Source organism: Pleuronectes platessa, chromosome 15, assembly GCF_947347685.1.
Source record: "Pleuronectes platessa chromosome 15, fPlePla1.1, whole genome shotgun sequence".
NCBI classification, from domain to species: Eukaryota; Metazoa; Chordata; class Actinopteri; order Pleuronectiformes; family Pleuronectidae; genus Pleuronectes; species Pleuronectes platessa.
In genome coordinates, this window is record NC_070640.1 from 7,412,043 (window position 1) to 7,436,081 (window position 24,039).

General features: G+C 43.0%; 1 protein-coding gene across 4 annotated transcripts in view; it reads left to right on the forward strand.

The window, feature by feature from the left end:
- Positions 1-22,835, forward strand: part of gabrg2 (gamma-aminobutyric acid type A receptor subunit gamma2) — a 42,173-nt gene extending 19,338 nt beyond the window's left edge. The window contains exons 5-10 of one of the 4 annotated variants that reach the window (XM_053441469.1): positions 54-191; positions 14,492-14,505; positions 15,725-15,920; positions 17,997-18,202; positions 19,977-20,000; positions 22,557-22,835. In XM_053441469.1, the coding sequence (XP_053297444.1) occupies positions 54-191; positions 14,492-14,505; positions 15,725-15,920; positions 17,997-18,202; positions 19,977-20,000; positions 22,557-22,835 (857 nt within the window). The remainder of the gene's footprint in view (positions 1-53; positions 192-14,491; positions 14,506-15,724; positions 15,921-17,996; positions 18,203-19,976; positions 20,001-22,556) is intronic. The other 3 variants (XM_053441468.1, XM_053441470.1, XM_053441471.1) reach the window with 3 other exon arrangements.
- Positions 22,836-24,039: the final 1,204 nt, after the last annotated feature.

The following is a 24,039-nucleotide window of genomic DNA, read 5'->3' on the forward strand; positions in this document are numbered from 1 at the left end:
TCGGAGTTTCTGCTGAGCTCCATGTCACACTGACTCTGTTCTCTCGTGCTCAGACGGATACCCCAGGGAGGAGATTGTGTACAAGTGGAAACGGAGCTCAGTGGAGGTTGGGGACATTCGCTCCTGGAGGCTGTACCAGTTCTCCTTCGTGGGCCTGAGGAACACCTCTGAGATCGTCCGGACCGTCTCAGGTAAGAAACCAGTCTATTACGTTGCTTACAAACAAGTCTCAAAGACATATAATTATAATCCTAAAACTTAGCTATGCATGGTTATGATCAAATAACAAGACTGGAGCTGCTTCTGGTTCATATCTGGAGGTTAGAACATAAACTCTTGGAGAAACAGATGTGACCTTCTCTGTTTTTACCCATTTTTCACCCTCGTTGCCAAAAAGTAAAATCCATAAGGGCGACTGACTGGCCGGTCTCTCTCACTTCCCCTATGGGATCCATGTTCAATAGGAAACCGCCCCCGCTGACAAAGTGAGATGGGACATTTACAGCAGTCATGGATTTATTGAAAAAATAAACTCTGAATATTTCTAAGAGGGTGAATGCTCTTTAACGTATTTTGACCCATTCTTGCATGAAGGGCTATTTTTGTGTGTTTTTCCCCAGGCAAGCATAAAAGTATTTTTTTCCCTCAACCTGATGGTTCAACTCGAGAGCATTTGAAAGGAAGTTTTGAATGTGTGTGACAATTTAGAGGGTTTCATTATTCTGCTTTCATAAAAGAGATTCAACTCGTTCTGAGTCAGGGACCTGGGATGAGATATGGACCAGTTACATTTCATCCAATTTTAATAGTGAGTTATAATAGTAATAATGTTCTTTAGTAAAAGTGAGTGAAATATTGACTTTCTCACCTGTAATCCTCTCCCATGTATTTTACCTGAGTCGACTGTCCTACATGTTGTGATCTGAAAAGAGAGGATGGATTAATCAAATGCTTTGCTTATTAAATATCACAGAGAAGGAACAGGTGTTGTCAGTCATACAGTGTTTCTACACAAACGCTTCAGGAATATAAACGTAGGCTCGAGTAGAAACAACTGCTTCCCCTGCAAAGTGTTGGTGTTTCAGCGAATGGCCCAAAGTGTGTTTGCATGTGCACGCATGTTTGCTCATGTTTATATGCATGAGATGTCAGGGAGTTGTGTTTGCAATGTTACAGGAAGGAAACGCATGTTTTCGTTCTGCTTGTCTCGGGTGTGAAATCAAGGAAAGTAGAGCCGCAGAGACAAACTTTGGCCGGAGGAGGATTCGTTCTCATTAGATCAGCCGCAGCATCCAGAGGAGCTGACTGAAATTTCAAATAAAGGGCCTGTTATATACTTTCAGGTCAAATAACTCATACTGTTTAAATTCTAAGGAGACATTTGAGCTTTTTCTTTTTTTAACTCAACTTGAACTTGAAACATTACTGACAATAAACGCAATAAGGTTTCAGTCTTTTCTTGTTTTTACCTTCAACTCAATTCCCTATTTTATGAGATATTGAATAAACCGTGGAGTATTTATCGCAGGCAGAGGGATGTTGTTCTGGCCGATCTCCATCTGCTTAAAATACACTGCTGGCTGGGAGGCTAAAGGGACGTTATTGTATCGGACATGAGTCAGCGGGGTCATTATTCTTGCAATCATTTGTAGATCAGTTTGTCTAGTCCTTTACAGCTGTGGACGGCGTCTCTTTCACAATAAGAGTATTGTGAGACCTAATTGTGTTTTACTAAAAGATACAGTATGACGCACGTATGACATGTTTTTGTAGATAAATGATATTGAAGATAAGGATTTTAAAAACACAGTTGTGTATTGTGCGTCAGTATATGAAAGCTCAGTGTTTAGCAGTGGAACTAATGAACAGTGCTCCCCCATGATGAGCAGTGTGTTTGGAGGTAATGTGGTTTTTGAAGTGTTTACTCGGGCTGTAATAGCTGTTATGTAAGCCAGTGCTCTGAAAAGGTGAAAAAAAAAACTAAACTGTGACAAAAAAACATCTGCTGTTACAGTAAATATTATATTACATGTTTTAATCACAGTGCAGTTGCTATTTAGTTGCATGAAATAAATATATATTTACCGGCCAGTGCAACGCTGTTTATTCCTATGTATTATTTTACCTATCAAATGTAGAGATCTAAATTCGGTCTGAATAAAATGCTCAACCGAGCTCTATCATAAATACTGAGAACCACACTTGTACACAAAGTAGTCGAGGGATTAACTGAGTTCACCCAGTCGTGTCACCGCCACATGACGCTCACGCACTCATACGCAAAGAATGCTTTTGTATGTACATTGGCATCGCAAGACCAAATGCTTAGACCCAAGCCCTGCAAGGTGATTTAAATATAAATAGAAGGCTACCTTTAAATGCTGTTTGTTTGAATCAAAACATTTCTCGAGTGACAACATGAAAGGGCGACGCGTGTGGGAGGACGAGCCCCGTGTAGTGGAGGGTGAGCGGCGTCCTCCGACTCGCCTCTGGTTGGTTTCCACGAGCAGCCATCTGCTCTGTTGTCAGAGCGGAGAACCTTGACTGTGGCGGTGAGACCCCTCGTCTCATTCTGCAGTCAGTTTGTGTTTCTGTTTCAAGATTCATGAACACAACATCTGTCTCCAAAAGCAATCAGCGACTTCTTAATATGCTGCATCATCAGCAGCTTGTTTTGTGCATTTTAACGATATAATGATATAGTAAACACTTATACTAGTCAGTTGGATGTTTATGTGTTTTATTTTAGTATATCATGTTATTGATATCAAGGGATTTAATTCTGAGGTAAATGTAAGACAATTTTAAGGAATCGAATAGTTTGACTGATACTTTTGAGTTGGTTTATAATGTAATTCATGATTTCATGGTCTAGTATCAGTATTTCCTATTCCCTTTATAATTTGAGTCAAACGTACTTTCATCTTTAAAGAAATATGTTGTTACCAAGAATTTAAACACATTTATATTCTATTAAATCTGCTATATAAGGTGGTTTTGTCATTTTAAACATATTTTTCATAAAGGTGCAACATAATATGTTTTTTTTTTTATTGAAACAATAACTTTATTTAGTGTTGCTACAGATTTTTCTGACATTGACTTAGAGTTATGCGTAACACCACTGTCGTGTTGACTGCCGCATTTTCCTGACTGTAATTCTGCAGCGGGTGGCTGTGGGTGGTGGTGTAGTGAGCAGGGGGCTCGTCCTCCAATCACACATCCTCTGGGTCAAGTTTTCTACTCAGGGACACTCTGCCAGCTGAAGAGCTCTGTGTGTTTGTCCTGCCTGGAAGGTTATAATTAAGTTCCAGTTATTCTCATTCAAGGCAAAGCAAAGAAAACTTTATTTGTAGAGCACGTATCAAACACCAGGGAAATTCAACCCTTTACCCGGTTAAGAAATGCGACAAGGGAACAAATGTGAAGCTGAAAGGTTTGAAAGTGCGATTTAAAATGAACTTTTAGCGATAACCAAGATGTAAAGACGTGTCAGAATGTCTAATAACCAGGGAAGTTATTCCAGGTCCGTGTTTCAGAATGATGCTGCATCACCGTGTTAGGTTCGAACACTGTAACACACCAACGGGCTCGTCCCAGGCATCCTGAGGCTTCTGAGCTTCATTCAGCATTAAATCAGGTTTAATTGGGCCCATAGACACAAATGGATTTGTGCAAAAGCAGTGAGATATTGAAGTCAATTCTTTGAGTGACAGTGTAAAGATTATAGTGCCGTTGTGATGTGGTTGTTTTTCCCCCCTATATGCGGGGGGGTTAAAAGCTCTATGAACAGATCATTACAGACAATCTTCAGGGAATTTGTCGTTTTTTTCACTCGGAAACTTCAGATTCTGACAATATATTTAGTTTTCAGTGGTCGAGAGCAGATGCTCAAGCACAATGTGAGATCTCAGTGAAGCTGTGTTTGAAATGGGTCAGGTGAGGTAAGGCAGAGGACACGTAATGGTAAGCCCAGCAGACAAGCAGGCAGGTGAATCGGCCTGAGCCGGACGGACAGAGAGCACAAAGCCAGAGGAAGAGATCCTCTCTCATCCTCCCCGACAAGCCAGTCACGCCCGGGTTCAAGTTGTCACAGCGTTCCTCTGCAGCGTCCACGCTTCTGTGCTCGTACTCCCGATTTTTTTGTTGTTGAGGTAGGATGATAAAAAAAAATGGATGCATGATTAAAGAACGATTGAGTGATATTTAAATAAAAGGCCACTGGGGGAAGGGGAGGTCCACATCCCATCTGCTGCTCTGATGCAGTCGAGTTTGAGCCTTTTTTTTATCTTTCATAAAGGCTGTGTCTGTTTTTATCAGTTTTTTCCTTCCTCCCTCAGCCAGTGTCCAAAGGCTTAGTCCCTCAACATGTCACTTCACATCAGAGCTGCCTGCGCTGCCTGGAAGCCTATACCTGCATTTACAAACACAGACACGCACACACACATTTGTATGCACACACACAGACACGCTGTTGCTTATGACAAGCAAGAGCCACTGCAAGGACACCAGTGCACAGACTCGGTGGAAGCGTTGCAGAGTATTTGAATGTAAGACAACCACAGAGTTAAACTCTTGGAATGGTTTAAACTTGATGCTGGGTACCAAGTTCTCACTGGTCTGCCTGGCTGGAGTTTAGAGATGGTCAGAACATCATTGTGCAGACAGGCACAGAGACAAATGATGAAAGAGAGAATGAAATTGAAAATGAAGTTAGTCATGGCATTTTTTTGTGACCGCAAAGGAAAATGACCGAACAGAATCCATGCTAGACATATGGTTCTTGTTTACAAAGGGGAGTTTGAGGCTTTGAGCAAAGGACGTGGATTTGCTTTATCTGAGGACACATTTGTGGGACTCACGTCTCAGTAACAATATCAGAAAACCAGTAATGGGTTGGTTTTCAAGCTTTTGTGAGAATTTGCAGTGTCTGAAATGTACATACAGTAACTGAATGTATAAACTATGCATGGAGATTTTAAAATGTTCTTTAACATATGCTCAGTGTTTGACAGAAGTAGAACACAACGCATCAGTAGCCACCTAGTTGCATTCAAAGTAGGCAAAGGAAGAGTAAGTCTGGAGAACGAGGGCGAATGATTTGAGTGATTTGTCTTATCAGAAATCGGGTGATTGGTCTTCTGTAGTGCATTCACCATCAAATACAATCACATTGATCTCCATGCAGCCGTTAGCCATCTTCCCAGCGCATTAGCAGAATAAATGAGATTTAAAACATTGCTCTGTCGGTCAGTGGTGTCTCCCTTTGTCAGTGCAGTGAATCACGGGTGGTTGGAGCAGGACATGGGGTGGTTAATCTGCTGTCCCTTTAGCCGAGCACCCCTGTATGCTGAGGGAGTCAGCCAGTGGAACATAAATCTCTGTGTTTGACAGTAGAGTGCTTTGGTGTGCGCCAGTGTCCATGAATTAATGCATGCTCCTACGTGTCCATTTGCCTGCATGCACATTTCAGCGTGGCGCTCTCCACTGGATACGAGTCTCTTTTTTATGTATTGAAGGCTATTCTTAGAGTGACCCTCCAAAAGCCATGGCGTGCAGCCCTGTTGTCTGTGTGCGCCCGCCTGTGTGATCCAGTTTGAGTGGAGAAAGCCCTGGGACACATCAGTGGCCCTCTCCAGATTACCCAGCTCCACAGTTCGCAGATGATTCTTTGATGGGGCGAATCTGGAGGCACTGTGGTTGAAAAGCAAGTCGCCCGGCAAGAGGAAGCAGTCAGCACAACAAACACATGAATACCCACGCACAGAAAACACACAAACACACAGAGCTATATTTATATATGAGGGGTGCAGCGGTTCTGAGACATTAACCAATGACAGTACAACAAACCATTGCCTGTGCAGCCTGTTGAGTCTTCATTGCTTCATGAATGTAAAAATATATATATTCTTTTCATCATGAATTAAATCGCATGTAAACCATGAAACATGTAATCGGTTTAGTCAGGGCAGGCTGCATATTGTTTTAAATAGTACACATTACACCACGCGTCACATGACTGTTTTGATCCAATCGCGTGAGCACAGTTAATCTCTGATATTCCAAAGGATTCACCTCATAGCATGGCAGTGAGTGCATCACTGCGCTATATTTAGGCTCTGTGTGCAGCGAATAGAGACCTACACCACAAGTTTATCCTCAGCTACACTAACAACACACTATGAAACACACAAATTCAGATAGATGCTGTTTTCCTGCGAGGAGAAGAGTCATATCGGAATGAGCCGTGAAGATGGAATCCTAAGAATATACACAAGGTTTTAATGCCACAGTCACTCAGTAGCCAAGAGTGGTTTCTTCTTTCCTCCTCCTTTCTTTCTGATATCCCTTTTAGCTCCATATATCCTATCGAAGGGTCTCTGCAGAAGAAAATCATTGTTACTGGAGCCTCATATTACATTTGAGTTTTGAGTCTCCAGCTTGTTTTGATGAATCTATATTAATAATCTGTTTTTATAAGGAAATAAACTTAAAGTTAGGACCGTAGACTGCAAGGGGCAATATTATCTCAGCGTCAGGAGCTCTGAGAAAGCTCCCAGTGGTGAGGTGGTCATGTTTGTGCCACACACAGTTGTAGTGGCAGAGAGTCAAAGCAAATTAAAGAGGAAAAGCTATAAAATTCCGTGAAAAGATGATGCCAGTGAGACGGGAGCGCTTGTAACCAGCTGCCTGATTTAATCACGAAAATATGGAGCTAGACAAAAACCAATAAATCCAAATGCCAATAGTTTTATTATTGTTACTGAGACATTTCGTCCCTGATCGAATAAAACACCTGCGGAAGCTCAGCCATGCTGTCTGAAATGATTCTATTTTCCATTGCTTTAATGAGTAACATTTCATATAATTGCAGAATTAAAATGCAAAAAATGTGAAACAGACGCAAAATGCAGATGGTAAATGTTCAAATATGAGTTAATGATCGTGCTGATATAAAGTATTTCAGCGATGCTTTGTTCTACCCAATAAATCCACACAGCCTTAGTTTGTTTTTCTATAAAAATCTGTATTTAAAAGACAAATAAAAGCTAAAAGAAGTAGTTGTTTTGTGCTAATTTGCAAACAAAAGAAATATTCAGTGCAGGTGAGGTTGCTCATGACTTCATGCTGTATAATAAAAGAGTAATTTAATCACAGTCATAGGACGTCGCAGCTTTTTATCAGATGACAATCACTCTATCTTGTTGAAGGAAAAAGGTTAAGAAGCGCTGAAACAATCCATTAGCCACGGCGGCTCTCTGCTGATATAATAGCTGCTTCTCTCCCTCTAATCTTCCCTTCCCTTCATCCCTCTCTCTCTCTCTCTCTCTCTCTCTCTCTCTCTCTCTCTCTCTCTCTCTCTCTCTCTCTCTCTCTCTCTCTCTCTCTCTCTCTCTCTCTCTCTCTCTACGTTGTCCCTCTTGCTTCTGGGTGATAGCTGTGATGGGCAGGAGTGGGAGAACAAATGCTCTGACTCAGCCAGAATCCTCCTTTTGAGAAGTTAAATACCAATTTACACTCCTCCCCGTCCCCCCCCCCCCCTCCCATAATAACCCACCCGATACACTGACAATATTCCCATTAACAAGTGCCTGCTCAATGCACCCCCCACCCCCCAACCACCGCCACTACTGCAGCCCCACCTTCTCCACTGCTCCCTCTCGCGTTTTTTTTATTGGTGCTTCCATGTCCTAGTTTTTACAAACACAAACCCACCAATCTCCCCCCCACTCACGTTCTCCCTCCATCTCTCTCTTTCTCCGTCTCTTAGTTGACGGCCTAATGATCCACTAATTAACACCTGAAAACAGGGAGTGGTCGATCGGCCATAGGAGCAGAGATTGTCCAGGGAAAGTTAGGTTTCTTGTTTTCCTCCCGATTGACCAACACCAGCATATAGAACAGCACCAGGGGCAAAGCAGAGGAGTGCAGATGTTCTTTTGTGATATGTTACGTCTTCTGTCTTCTCAATGTTTTTTAAAGATGGTGGACATGCACCGATGAGTGAAGGTCAAGCAGTAGAATCATATGCAGTGGAGCTCCACTCCTGCAGCTTACTTACAGCACAACCTCTCCTCTACCTCAATATGTGACTGTAGGTGTCCTTGCGTCTTTTATGGCACCCAACATTTCCCACAGCCCAACTGCAATTGCCACATGAGCTTCAGAGCGATAAACTAGGACACTGGAATACACTCAGTACAAAATTAAAATCATCTAATTTGCAAGAGACGGGGGGAAGTAAGTGGATGTAAATAAGTGAGACGAGTGTTAGTTCCTGTTTTTTCGGGTGAGAGGCAAAGATTGAGGTCAACAGGGAGAGAGCTACATAAATAAAAAGGGGGGGAAAAAGGAGGAGAGGAAAAAGAGAAGTATTTGCAGCCAATACCGAAACAGGTCAGAGCTGTCAGAGACGCTGTTTTGTTTTTTTGGGGGGATGGTTTGTGTCCCTCTTGACTTCTGCTGCTGCGGGTGTCATTCTGAAAAATTCTGGTATGTAACACGTGAAGGTCAGACGTGGGTTGATGTCGCCGTTCGGAGATTTTAAGGACGGGACGAGAGACTTAAGGTCGTTTCATACTGTCCACGTCTGCCTGTCTGTCCGAGGGTAAATGCCATCGTCTGCGAGGGTCAGCGCGGACCCTCAGATACAGACGTCCTCATGAAGTGCACAATTTCTGACTACGCGGACTACACACGCTCCAGAAAACAAAATGGATTCTCAATGCTGATGTGGTTCATTAATTCAGAAGACCCTCAAGCCTTTAGTAAGCCTGGAGGTGGATGAGGGAGACAGTCGGACACATTCTGAATTTTGAGTTGGACGGTCTTATTGGATGCCCAGAACAATATCACTCCTCCACTGCCCATGTTACTGTCACAGATACAACATCCTATTGCTCATATTCCAATATGAGACAACTACCACGGTTGAAATTAAACAAATTGAAAATTTTTTATTGCAAAATAATAGATACACCGATAGAACATTCTGTATTTTTGATCGGATCCCCTCAGAGAGATGCAAATGATGAGGGATTTTAGAAATCTTACAGCTATCACTAAAGTTAAGTTAAGTAGAAATGTTTTGTATCCAGACATATTGAACAGTCTCTTCCTGTTGCCCTGTTCCAACAGACTGGTGTTAAAGGCCGAAAGCAGTTCAAAGTCGATGCCACTCCATGGAGCAGTTGTTCCAAGGCCGAGGCCCGGTGGCCAAATAAATGATTATAAAGTTTCGTGCTCCGGTTTTTAGATAACACAAGTCTCATTCAGCTTATTGGCCCCACATAATATTCTGCAACCCTGGGTTTCAGAGTAATTAGCCATTAGAAATGAGGAGAGAGCGGATGTGGAACATTACGTGTGTGGTTGTTTAATACGCGGCATAAGAGGATACGTCTCAGAATTGTAATAATAAATCTTAATGGTGTTCCACAGCACACCACCTGAATACAAGGAGGAAGCATTAACAGAGATAAATGTTTTTTTCCCGTCTTATCGGTATTAAAACTCCACTAAATGCACATGTATAAATCATATGTGGCCCGTGAAGACATGGGAAGTGCACAGCATTTATACTATCTGTGCTTAGTATGCTAATACATGTCACAGATACCATAATGTATCTGGGGATTAAAAGGCATATAGGCTATTGGTGAAATTAAATTTCAAGTCATCTAAGCTGGCCGCTCTGTTTACTAAGAGGTTTAACCTGCCTGAATGCAAACACTTACCTTCAGTGACACTGCCCATGAATCTCTATGAGGGGAGCTGCAATGGTTGTGCATGCTGAGTAGCTGGGATCCTGTTTGAAGTCAAGAAAGAGGTGAACATTCTCTTATTCAGCCAACTGAACTGACAATACATCTTAAGGTGCTTAAAAGAAAACACGGTTTAATCAGAGTTTGCACAGGCATAAATCAGTATTGTAGTTTTGGGCAACTCAGTCAGTATGTTGATAATGATTAATTAGATTTTAAAGCTTAAAACCTGGAATCCACAATTCTAATTTGGACGAGGACAAAGCCTTTGGCAAAGACATGGACACTGATTGTCTTGGCTCACACAGCTTATCCTTCCAATTTAGATTTAAATTGCATTAATGCTATTATTCATTGTGTCATTATGAGTGAAAAGTCGTCCTGTGGTAGTGACAGTTCTTCCTGACTTATGGCTCATTAAAACACATATTAGGGTTTGATGAGACAGAGAATGTTTTTCTGATTTCACTTGTTGTATTCTGTGCAGAACTTGTATCCATAAAAACCAGCATTAAATGTCTGGATTTTAGATTTTTGTTGTTATTGTAAGTGAGTGTAATCGGTACGCCCCCGTTCAAATGTTCTGCAATATAAAAACACATTTGCCATGTTTATATAGCGTCATATGGTCAATCATAAATGGGAGCATCTGGGAAGATAAACTGTTACTGCTGTGCTGTTTTTGCACAAGATCATTTTCACAGCCATCGATGTCATGACTGTTAATTGTGGATAAGACCTGTCACCTGGCCACAATGAGTAGAACATGACAAAATAAGAAGTGATATTTTAACCACGGGAAGAAAGGAGAGTGAAAGTTAAATTGAAGGACGTGGCGCTTACGTAACGAGTGTGAAACGCTTCCCTGCTCATTGTGTGAATAAGAAATAATGAAGCCATTTTTAGACAAGGTAAGCCGGAGCCAGATAAAATAGAGAGACACGCAGATATGAGAGAATGTGTTGGCCTTGTTTTTAATTAAATGATGGCGTGGAAATGAACACACTCACGGAGTTTTAAGCTTTTTATATATCAGCAGAGATATAAAACAAGTGGAACATAGACTGGAATAAACTGGATTTTGTGTTTGTGGCAAAAAAAAATAAAAAGCACAGAAAGTGTTGGACATTTTTTTTAAATGAAATTAAGGCAAATACCAGCTGAATAAATTAGGAAACTGTTTGGTGATTTGATTTAAGTTATAATATGTATAATATATATGTATAATACAATTCTAAATTACAACCTTTGTTACATCATCTTTTGAGTATTCAAATTATCCCAAATATGTTGTACACAATTTTTATTCAAGGTTAAGGGACGTTTCATTTTGTCATCACATTTTAAATGTGTCGTATCCATTTTACTTGTCTCGGCTGTAACTTCTGGGACTAATGAAGTATAATGACGATAAAACACTCTGCTAGTTAGCCCGTGAACCACTTGGCTGTTATTTCATCCCACTGTTTGAACTGGTCGCTCGGATCACGATTATGCCATTTGCTGGGTAACATGGATTCGTATCAGTTTCATTTTGATCAGCAGTGGTGGTGATGATGACAACTCCCATGATCCCTTGCTGCTTCACAATATTATTAAACAAGGCCTTTTGTTATGGTTTCAACTGAGAGACACCTTGTGGCCGAAGCTACGTATTGCACATTTGATTACTAATTTGTTTGAGCATGATGCAGCACAAAATTTCACACACTCAATTTAAACTGAGCCATAGGGTTGCAACTGCTTTGTATCCAATCTGTAGGCCTCGCCTTATAGTGGGTCCGTCTCAAATGTAGTGTTAATACAACTACAATCACATATCACACATTCACACAGCAGACAGGGTGGTGTAGTAATCCATAGTAGAAATACTGGTTGATTTCAGTGGCTCTGTGCAAGATGTGTAATCCTGTGATGCTCAAAAGGGGCCCACTGCTCCTCAGTAGGTTAATCCAGTCTAGATCGCATGAACGTAAAAGATTTAAAAATATCCCTCAACTTTACCTTTTATCCACTTTCCACTAAACTCTTCGATAATGGTGAGGAGAAACCGTTTTGGGCAGATTCTTACCACCTGTCACAAATCCCGCCCTCAATGATGTGAGAGCCATTACTGCGTCTGGGAGAAGGCTAATCATCTGTCCCTGTCACAGTGAACACAATGTTAACAACGAGCCAATCAAACGCCGTCGCCTCCTGTGTGCTGTTTAATCACGCCGCTGTGCCCTGCCGCAGTTACTCACCGTGACAATGCCGTGGCTTTTTATTAATTTATTTTTGTATTATTCCCGCGGTGACATCATCTCGCCTCCCACCGCCGGGCAGGACAGGCTGCAGTCGACCGCGGAGGGGAGAATGCAAAGCTGGTAACTGGTTAATCGCTCACACATAGCCCCGAGTCATGTCACAGGAAGTGGTGAGTTAACATCGTCTCTAAGTATTGTTGACCCCAGAAAGCAGCCGTGGCATAACCCGGGTCATTAGAGAAGCTCCTGTCTTTCTCACACACACACACACACGCAAACCCACACAAACAGGCATGCACACATAACATGCGCTGTCACCTCTGATATTTATGACCCTTGACAGCAGAGGAGCTCAGTGAGACAGCCTGTCAGCAGCTCTGCAATGTGTCTGGCCTGTCTCCCTTCATTGGATGGCCAGCATGTGCCTTAGGTCTCTCCTGCCCATCTATATCCACACCAATTTACAGCCTGGCTGCCGACAGAATGATATTCTCATGTGACATCTTTCTCCTTTTTTTCTTTTTTTTCTGGTCAGCACTCCTGAATTCCCATGTTTCCTTCCCAAGAAACTCCCCCCCGTGGCTGTTCTGCAGATAATGTAGCACCATGCAGGGACCAGGCCCCTCCCCATAGGTTCAATACTGAGCAATTACGGGATCTTATAACAATTGCGGTGTTTGATATGCTATGATAATAAAACATCCATATTTTTTTTATTTCCACCCTGGTAGTGGGCTCATATTTGAAGAATGATGATTTTTTTTTCTTTCTTCTACTCCTGCTGTTTGTGTGTGTGTGTGTGTTAGTGTGTGTGTGTGATTCTGTTGAGTCTGTTGTCCTTGTGGCTTTTAACAACAATGCAACACAGTTCTCTGATGAATGATCGTCCCCGCCAAGTTTTTATTGCTTTCCCGAGATTACATCAGCTCGCGATAAATCCCTTTTTGCCGGTGATATGTGTGATCCTAATAAAAAATACTTCAAATCACATCTTAATACAAACAATAGTTTTGAGCTGTTTTGTGCATAGTTGATTTTTTCCCCCCACACGCAGCTGCTGTCAACATTTGTCGTTCATGAATTACAGACAGAAGGGGACAGACTACATTGATACCAATGTAATTGCAGCAATGAAATAGAAGAAGAGTGGATAAATTAGAACTTCATGGGGTTTTAATAAGAAAGATGCAAAGAGTTCTGTACTCTGTGTTCTTGTTGCTGGAGAAATCAGCCCATTACTGGAACGCAGCTGCCTGTGGGATCACTGGAGATGTGGGCTGAGATCCCAGACGACACCTTCTTTACATTCAGTGTCGATCCCCAGAAGGAAACGTTGACCTCCATAGTAACAGCCTTATAAAAAAGGGAGCTATCTATACAGACGCTGTGAGGCTTGAGTGTGAAGCGGCTCGTGACCACACCCTCATCTGCTGGTGTGCTAACAGATGGGGAGCTCAAGCTAAGGTTAGTCCGAGGGCTCCTGTTAAAGAGGAATGATGGCTCGAAAGGCCTGCATGGTTTGATATGGCTGCTGCATTCTTATGAGTCATAAACTGGGAAACAACTCATATGCTGGTGTAAAAATCATGAACCTCGCTTATACAGCACATTAAAATGTACAAGAACGTGGCGAGAACCCAACAGTCCACCTGACTCAAATAAAGGATGCCACGACTTCAGGGGAAAAACCAGCTTCCTACAGCTTCCTATCTGATATTAATTTAAATTGAAAACCCCTATGTATAGGATTCAAACATATCTGACACTGGTGACCCCTAGTGGTAGGTATGCTCACTAATAAAACCCCCACCCATTCCACACACAGATGAAGAAAAAAAAAGGTGCCGACAGAATAATCTGAACGATGGTAGAACCACATAAGAATATAAAATCCACCCCAGCTGACAGTCAAGTATAAACAAGCATCGGGCATAGTAGTGTAATGTAAGGTGATCACCTGGTCCAGTAATTGTGTTGGGACCGTCTGTCTGGAACACTCAACTGTTTGCTCCCCCGTACGGTAATGTTGTGAAATCCCAGCCAGGCACTCAAAGCCAGAGAGGGAACTGGAAACCATTTTGTTTTGAGTGGAAATCAGGAAGTCATTAAGAAACACATGCATTACGATGGAGCGGTAATGGCAGGTGGTCTGATACTGATACATCAGCCTGCCAGAAGGGAGGGCATCGGTCGATAACACCTCCTCAAAGTGTCTTCCTGGCAACGAGACGGAGGAGAGGGGCGTAAGACGGGGGGGGGGGGGGGGGGGGGGGGGGGTCTTACTCCAGCCGTCCTCCCTCCTGAGGTGGAGAGCCCATTATCATTAAGAGCCTGAGTAAGTGTGAGGAGGCTTTGTGTTGCTGACCAAGCTGGAATAAGTGTATTAAGCAGCAGTTTATCAGCTGTCTGGGGTCTCGGCTTCGGGCCCCTGCTAATGAAATGTTAATAAAAAACAAAATAGTGGGCTGAGGGACCCCTGAGAGAGCAGCCTTCATGTACTCCTACAAACACTGTAATATCCCCAGCACCTGCCTGCATCAGCAGAAAACGCACATGGTGATACGAGCGCTTATAGCTGTGCAGCCGGGGTTATTGCACTTGGTCTATTTACTAATGCCGTCAATGGCTGCGCGCTGTAGTAAATCCCAAAGAGGTCGGGGCGCCGCGAGGACTCGACGCACACGCGCCACGTGCACACAACACGCGTTCTCACAGACGTTATGCACCCTGACAGTCTGAGCTCCCTCCTCTATCCGTCTCTCATCACCACACAAACACACAGATGTTGGCTGTTTTTCAATAAACTGCGTGTTGTGCGCCCTTTTCTCATGAGGAAAATTATTAGCCAGCTGTTCGTTCCCCAGCTGCAGAGAGACAATTCGGTGGGCCTGGAGTGCTTCAACACACACACACACACACACACACACACACACACACACACACACACACACACACACACACACACACACACACACACACACGCATTCACTCACGCACTGCAGATACACGGCTGAGAGAGAGTAGGTTTGTGCCCCCGCAGGTCACAAGGCCCAGCGAGAGGCCAGGCGAGGATCCGACTCTGTTGACAGTCTGACGTTAATCAATTAGCCAACAACTGAGAGAGGGGACGTCGTTAATGATCTGCCATTTAAACCCACAATATCAGGCAGACAGGTGAAGAGGACAGCAGCTATATTGGCAAGTGTATGTGGATATAAGATTGTTTCTTTTATATATTCACCCTTATAACAAGGGGGTTCGAAGTGCATTCGAAGTGTGTGTGTGTGTGCAGTGCGAGAGGGTTGAGGCGTGTGTGTTTGTGTGTGTATACATGCTTCGCTTGCATTTTAAACAGGCAGCCCACATGATCTATACTGTCAGGGTCAGTGTCTATCTGGGCTCAGCTAACCTCAGCCTCTGCAGACCTAACATCTGCTGGGGTCAGACAGCCGGCCCGGGGAAGGGCTCATCATCAGCTGGATGCTGGTGTTCATGTTGCGGCTAAGCACTGGCAGTAGACGGGGGGGGGGGGGGGGGGGGGTGAATCCGAGCGAGTCCGGCCCCGGCTGCCTGAATTTCATTTTTTGATTTCCAAGCCGCCTCACTGTGAAGATTTTTGTAGAATTATGCAGTTATCATTTTGTATCATTAATGCTATGAACCTTGCCCCTTCATAGAAACTCTGTATCCCCTGATGTTTGACTATATTTCCAGCCTGTCCTCACTCGGTCTCCTCTCTCATTCTGTCTCTCTCCAGGAGACTACGTGGTGCTGACCGTCTTCTTTGACCTGAGCAGGAGGATGGGATACTTCACCATCCAGACCTACATCCCATGCACCCTGATCGTTGTCCTCTCCTGGGTCTCATTCTGGATCAACAAGGATGCAGTCCCTGCCCGGACGTCATTAGGTACCAAATGGATGAACCAAGAATTATATTCTCTATGAGATTTAAATTATTCTCTTTATTTAAAAGCTTCATGTGTAATATCTTGCCATATCTTACTTCGGTCTATTAATAGAATCAGTCAACCTAACCCAAACCCTCACATGGTTTAGTTTTGCCTGGGAGGTTCATTAGACATCCAGGCTTTAATTATGCTGCGAAAAATATCAAGAACTGGGTGCTGTAGTTACACAGGACCACCTATTAGAAAAGCCCTCTGTCCTCTTTCCTGCCGTTCTCCCTGTTCCCTTCCTTTCTCCTCCTTTTCCCCTCGGAGACAGGGCAGCTGCGGAGGAATATGGTCCATCTTGATTAGAAGAGCCTTTCCCGGCACATATGTTTTCATGCATGCCTTAATGAGGCATTAATTATGCATTGGAGCGAGGAAGATGCAGAGACGCAGCCTCAGCACAAAAGTAATACAGGTGGCCTCCTCGCCGAATGCAAAAGAGGGACACGGGAGAGGAAAAAGGGCAAAAGTGAGTTTTTCAAGGAAATCTGTCAGCTTCTGAACTTGCCCTTGGCTTCAGTGGACATCCTCAGAAGTTCACTCGCCATGTAGTTACGTACATATTCCTTAGTCAGCTTTCCCTTTGCATCCTTAAGGCTGCGAGTCCTGACCTCAAGTACACGCGATGTGATCATTAGCGTTCGCGCATTGAATACGAAGCAACCCCCGCAGGCAGACGCACTCCTTCCTCCTCCCGATCATCGTTCCATTGTCTGTCATTAATCTCCGCTAAAAATAGCTTGTTGTGTTTTCTTGTGCAGCTCAAGATTTGCAGGCGAAATAATAACGGCGTTAAACCCCTGCTCAAATTGTACCGAGAGTCAAACATCTTAATTTCCTCTGTGCAGGATGATGCAGGGAGGTGCAGGCGGCCTGGTGGTAGGAAAGCAGATTAACGCAGATGGCATAATTCTTAATATTTCAATGCTTTCCAGAAATATATCAATTGACTCACAATGGGGCGCCGGTAATTCTGACGCAGAGGCAGACAGATGTCTTTCAGTCCGTGTTAAATTTAGACAGAAATCATTCTTTGTGTAAAAAAAAAAGGCAGCTTCTCTAACATGGTCTATTTAAAGGAAGGAGGCGGCGCCGGTAGTCGCTTGTTTGTTTGTGTTCGGGGGTTTGTATCAGTGTACTTATAAAGGCCTTTCCTCATCATGTGCCATCACTCCACCTCCATCTGCATCATCATTAGAGGCAGACAGGGTGAGTATCAAAGGGGAGCGGGCCACCAGCTGCTGCGTAGAGGCATGCAGTATGTCAGTGTGGTGGTCAATGGCTCCTGGACAGTAAAGCAGCAAAGTATGAGGATCAAGGGGACGATAAAACAGCTGCTTACTCCTCCCTCACGGCCGCCTGACTGTTAAGCACTCGCAATTAAACAGCACAACAATAATCCTCTTTTATTATGTAGTATATATATATATATGTGTGTCAGTCACCCGACTTCATATCCCCTCACAACACTGCTGGTAGAAAACACTTCTAATTTATATGTCTTGTGTAAAATAATTCATAATTCATTTTGATTTAGATCTGTGGTTTTTTTTCCCCATTGGCAGAAAATAGAGATTTCTTCTTTCTTGAGAAACGTATTAACCCAAGTCTGAAAAAGCCATTCACTCCGGGTTTGAATCCTCGCTGGGATTTAAGCTGAGAAACTACTACAATCTGATTAAATGTCTGAATGAAGCTGTGAGCATCATGCAAATCAGGCTCAACTTCATGAAAGATTTAAGTGACATTAAGGACTAAAATATGCCTGAATTAATGTGATAACAAACATTCTGGTTCCTTTTTCTTTAATATCAACGGTTTGGAAATCTACATAACATTTTGTTCTCAGGAAATAACGATTTTTATAATGTATACTAACTAAATTATCCCATTTCTTTAAGTATTCTGAATGCAGAATGTGAACCTGACATATTGAGCTCCATGCAACAAAGTAAAATGTAAACGTGCTCCAGTTTTTCTCCGTCTTTTACTCCTGTTGCCTGTTTGCTGTGACATGGTCTCTTCCCCAGGCATCACCACGGTGCTGACCATGACCACGCTGAGTACCATTGCCAGGAAGTCCCTTCCTAAAGTGTCCTACGTGACCGCCATGGACCTGTTCGTGTCCGTGTGCTTCATCTTCGTCTTCGCCGCGCTCATAGAGTACGGCACGCTGCACTACTTCGTCAGCAACAGGAAGCCGAGCGCCAAAAAGGACAGGAAGAAGAAAAACCCGGTGAGTGACGTTCACAAACTAACGGAAGGGAAACGAGTATAAGTACTTGACGTCAATTTTTTCCCCATGATAGCCATGTAGCTCCAAACAACACTATACTTTGATTCATGTACTGTTTGAGTGTGTACAATCTCTCCTCTGGTCAGTGTCCTGTATTTAGGTGAGAGGTCGAGTTTTCCTCGTTCCCCATCTACTGTATATATTCTAGTACTGGGATAAGCCTTTAGAAAACAACAACACATCGCTAAGTATCCCAAAGGGAGCATCTTCCTGAGGGCCGCCTCGTCAAATTACTCAATGAGCAAGGCATGCGGCTCCAACCTTTTTCTAATCCCCACACATCTGTTCCAGTTGTAATTTAGACCCATGTCACATGACAGGGGGGAGGGGGGGCGTTGGTCTCATTCAAGAGATGGTGTCATCTCATAAACACACGATTACCACAAACACATTTATAGTTTCATACAGAAGAGGAAACAAGTTTATTTGTCACTTTTCGACGGATCGCACCTTTTTGAATCCATCAGAATGCCTCAAGATTTAACAGCAAACTTACAATTCTTCATAAAAGTAATGAACAATCTCAAGATTGCCATTTTTGTAATTTACATAATTCCAAGATACATCTTATTTATGCCTAAGGTTTTCATTATTTTCATTTTAAACTGCATTCCCTAATCAGTCAGTGTCTAGACATGAGGACTTCTAATGAAAAATGAGTCCACATTTACCACTTGATGTCATCTAAGCGAAAAAGTTTGTTTTTACGAGTTTATTTTTTGGATAACTGAGCACTTTTGCGGTACTTAAAAAAAAAGAAAAGTTGCAAGTAATTGAAACACATCTTTGAAGTCAAGGCAGGTTTTTGGACGGGATTCACAAGACCTGAAAGATATTAAATCTTAAACCTCTGGGTATACTGCGCTTGGGCGAACAGGAGTATTGGACTGGAACTTCGGGGGGGGGGGGGGTAAAGTGGGGCGCTCTCTAGTTTCAGCCTCGAAAGCTAAGGTTGTGCACATGGTCTAACTGTCCCGTGGACGGATGAATGAATAATGAAGTGGAAGGTTTAAAGCCAGCTCGTCTTCTCAGAGGAGATTTTCTAGGTTCTCTGCATGACTCACCGAGATGCAGGAAGAGGCCAGGAGAGGTCTTTGACTGAAGTTCTTCTGATGCTCATTAATGTTTTTAAAAAATAAGTCAATAAGAAGAAATCGCGGAACTACATATGAAGAACTTCAGACGTCTGTTTAGCTACTTCCGAGCCCATTCAGTTTCATGTGATGTGAGTTTTTCTCCTTAAAGTTCAGAGCAGTTTTTGAGGATCACTCTGACTCCTTTGAGTTCAGTTCATTTTTGTTTATCACGCATCACCACAGCCTGTGTAACTCAGACTAAACATATGCTGCCGTCGTAAAGTGAAATCGTGATGATGTCAGTATTTCAATTCTGCATAATGGATCATGTGTACTTCCCTCTTTCAGTTTTTCTGTATTCTGATATTTTGTAAGAATCATGTGAGATAAATATATATTCCCCCATGCATCCCCCCCCCTCCATGTCTGTTTGTAACATGCGTTTCTCTACAGTATATTTCCTCTTTCTCCACTTTTGAGTTAAATTCTCCAGTGATTGTAAAGTTCCATGCATTAGCTTGTGTTTCTGTTGATTTCCCCTTTATTGATGTTCTCTCTCTGTTCACGTGTCTTCTTTGTTTTTTTTGTAACTCTCTCTCTCAACTCCACATATTCTTTGTTTCCTGTCTGGACAAAAGCTCCTCCGGCTATTTTCCTCAAAGGTATATTGCCTGTGTCTGACTGCATGTGTCTGCTGCATTTCGGCACCTCACTGCTCCTCTGCCTGTTCTGCAGCAGATATGCCTCTCAATCTCTCAACTCCCTCTTTATCCCTTACCTGCATTCTTAATGTCCTCCTCCTCAGTTACTAAATAGGTATCAGCGATAGCATTACAAAGGGGGGGGGGGGGGGGATCTGCAGTGCACAGTGCGGAGGCAGCCAGCCAGACGTACTTATGCACTTTTCAAAACAATTCAAATAAGCATCCCACACATCCCCTGTCCAGAGGAATGTAACAGTCCAGGTCCCGGTGTGGACTCACTCTGGCTCCCTCTGTCCTGTTTCACTCTCTGTTGTTGTTGTTGTTGTAACCACCAGTGAATTAGCAGCTGCTGCCACGGCTTCCTCTTCTTCCCCTTCTCCCGCCAGTAAATCTCTACCTGTGTGTTTTGTTGGGCTTCTCGACCTGACGCTTCCTGCAGAGTCAGCAGAGCCTTAACAGACTGAAACAGACAACCCCTGCACCGTGCTAAGTCTCATTAGAGTTGGAGGTCCAGTCGGGGGGGATTAACACACGCTAATCTTTAAACACCCGAAAAAGAATCCCAGGTTGGGGGGGGGGGGGGGGGGGGCTGGCAAAAGGACCTACATTTAACTTAAAAACACACAATTCAAGACATCTACTTTTTATTTTAACACATTCATATTTCACTATAGGAGGAATATTTGTAAGTTTTGATAAGTTGGATTTTCAGCCTGGAAACACTAGCATCAAATTTCCAGCTACACAACCAAGGGATCGTCCAGTATATGATCCTCGTGTTTCCACCTTTTCTCTTCTCCGAGAGGTTGTCTACTTTCAGCCGGTTAAAGTTGCCAGTGCCACTGTGTTGTTTTTGTGTTTCTTTCTTGAATATTCTTTTTATGTTTTTGATTTTTTTTTGCTATCCCCGACCCAGCACAGCCCCAGCACAGCCCCAGCTTGACCCCCGGCCATGCGGCAGGATGCTGTTAACGCTCCTCCTGCTTTGGCTCCCCCTGCGCCTCCTCCAGTGCAAACCAATCCCCTTTGAGAACCGAGTCATAACCTGTTCGGCTTATCCCCCTTATTCACTCAACATACTGTCCGTCAATGAGGACAGAGATGCTGAGACCAACCCCTGTACGCTGCTTTGTCTGTGGTTATGTATCGTTTTCAAAGGGACGGCAGGTTTGTGCACTCGCGCTGGGCACGGTGAGAAGTTGCAGGTGAATGAACGGCTCAGTCAAGTCGTTCAGTATTTGCAGCTTGTTGGAGGATTGCATGCGTACTGCAGATACTGTTATGTCCAAACTAAAACTGCCTCAGTCTTTGCAGCAGAGCATGCCTATAGATAAATTTAAGTTGGGGGGGGAAAGAACATATATTTGCTGTTATGTGATGTTTGTTGCAATTTATAAAAAGGAAGTTATTAATATTAGCAAGTATCTACAGGAATATGTGCTTAGTTAAACTAATCCAGATTATTTTTCTTATCTGACAAAGACAAAACACGAAAAGAACAAAGTAAAACGACGAGGGAAAGAGGCGATGAGAAATTCTTAGAAGTTGACCTCCGGAGTACGCACGACTCTCTACACTGAGTCTGTTTTTAAATGATGAGCTCGACACTCTAGTTTATCAGCAAGGTCAAGGGAGCTTCCATTTCTACAAAGGGGTGGGTGGGGGGGAGGGGGGGCGAGGGGCAGTTTAATCTGCCAAACAGCCAGAATTCCAATTTGTGCTAAGGTGACATGGCATTCAGAAGATAAAAGCTGATGAAAACTGTCTATTTGAATACTAATTGTCTCCCCGTAGAATGACGGGGCCGCAGACTCACTGATGTCACCGTCCTATTTTAGGAAATCGTCACCGAATGAAAGGCGCATGGCCTCCAGTGGTGAGCGCCGTTTGAAAGGGAGGTTTATTTCCATCCGGTGACAGGCAGAGTGGGCCGGAGAAAGATAGAGCTGCGTGCTGCACATCTGCCAACACATGCTCCTCCCTAAGCTTAGCTTTACGGTGCATCATAAGCCAGTTACAACATATCCTATAAATGCATTCCATAAAAAAGGAAAAATGCCTACAACACCCGTACAAGTCGAAATTACAAAATTCCTTTCATTCGTCGCACGTTAAGAACATTATAAAAACTCTCCTTGGGGCAAATGACGCAGCAGTAGATTTATACAACAGCTCAATATAATAATATGGACTACTGTCTTTAAAATTATTTATGATTTCCTCAGCCATCAGCTTAAAATGCTGCAATGTGCAGCCTTGGTTTCACAGGGTCTGACCCTTTGTCACTATAAGCCTCACTAATTACATCCACAGGTGGTAGTCATGGGTCTATTTGTATTTTCTCGACATCGGCAAGTTGAATGTGCAAATCACATTTTGCTGACCGGTGTCCAAATTAAATGGGAGACAGAGAAGTGGCAGCTCAAATGAGGTTCCCCCTGCTACTGTCAGCTTGGTGGTGCTGCTCTGAGGCTCCGGTGGCTAACTGTGTGGTTTCTGTCCTGGTTAAAGCAGACACCCACGGTCGACATCCGTCCACGCTCCGCCACGGCCATCCAAATGAACAACGCCACGCACATGCACGAGCGAGACGAGGAGTACGGCTACGAGTGCTTGGACGGGAAGGACTGCACCAGCTTCTTCTGCTGCTTCGAGGACTGCCGCTCCGGAGCCTGGCGGCACGGCAGGTTGCATATCCACGTCGCCAAGATAGACTCGTATGCACGCATCTTCTTCCCCACCGCGTTCGGTCTCTTCAACCTGGTCTACTGGGTCTCCTATCTCTATCTCTAGGCCCCGGTGTGCGACCGGCCTCATCATACACTTCATTATATTCTATATATGCTCAGCGCCAGCAAGGGACATTTTTTGAGAAGGGGACCCACTGAAACACCCAATGAATTGATTTCGAGCTTTTCTTTTAATTCCCTGGTTTTAATCTCTTTGCAAAAGTAAAAAGTTATTTTTGACTTTAACAGACATTGCAAATGTTGTAGCATTACATCTTACTGGCATGGAGAGGTGTGTAGATGTGTTTTGAAAATATTGATTGTGTGAGCAATTCAGAATCTACGTTTTTTTTTTGTTGTCATTTTTTATTTTTGGACTTTATTTTATTTAAATTTCATTTTTATTTCTTCTCAATTGGTATGAGTTGATTACTTAAAAAAAAAATGACATTCCTTCCACAATAAACAATTAAAATAAATAGTAAATCAGGCCACATCAAACACCCATCAGAGAAATATTAATTATATTATGTATGTCTTATCTCAAATTTTGTTTACATTCTAAAACACTGAATCTGAAGCACTTTAATAGAGCTATGTTAGGCAGTGACACTGAAATCCATTTTGGTAATGCTAATTTATTCTTTAATTTATTTAGCTAACCTATTAGCACAATTAAAAATGGCATTTTTTCCTGTGTGGTCAGGCAGCACGGATGCTGTTTAAATGCTTAACTGTACAGACACTGTATTTTACAATTACATAGTGGTTTACATTTATTGCATGCACATTTCAGGCCAAAAAATCTACATGTTTTATGGTCTTCTACTGTTGGATATGGAAACTAATAAACGAGCACTGTTGATTATCATTCAGGACTTAATTATACCTTTTTTTCTAGAAAATTTTTGAAAATCAAATGATTTAAAAAAAAAAGATAATATGTGCCCACTTCATGCTTTTGAGTTGAGGAATCATTTTTGCATACAAGTGGGAAGATCAGTCCAGAACACAGGTTTAATATTACAGGTTTAATATTTTTGCTCCGTGGCTGCTCAGTTACAGTACAGACAGAACTGACCTCTGATCCTCTCCTCCAATCGCTGTTAAAAGTGAGCATTTACATAATCACACGCTGCTGTTGTATTTCGGTTATGCAAACCTTTACAAAAGAAGCTGCTCTAAAGCAAGGGAGGTTATAAAACCGTTTTGCCCCCGGAGGTCAGCAGCGGTATGTAACCAGAGGTGGAGATGTTGCATCATATAGA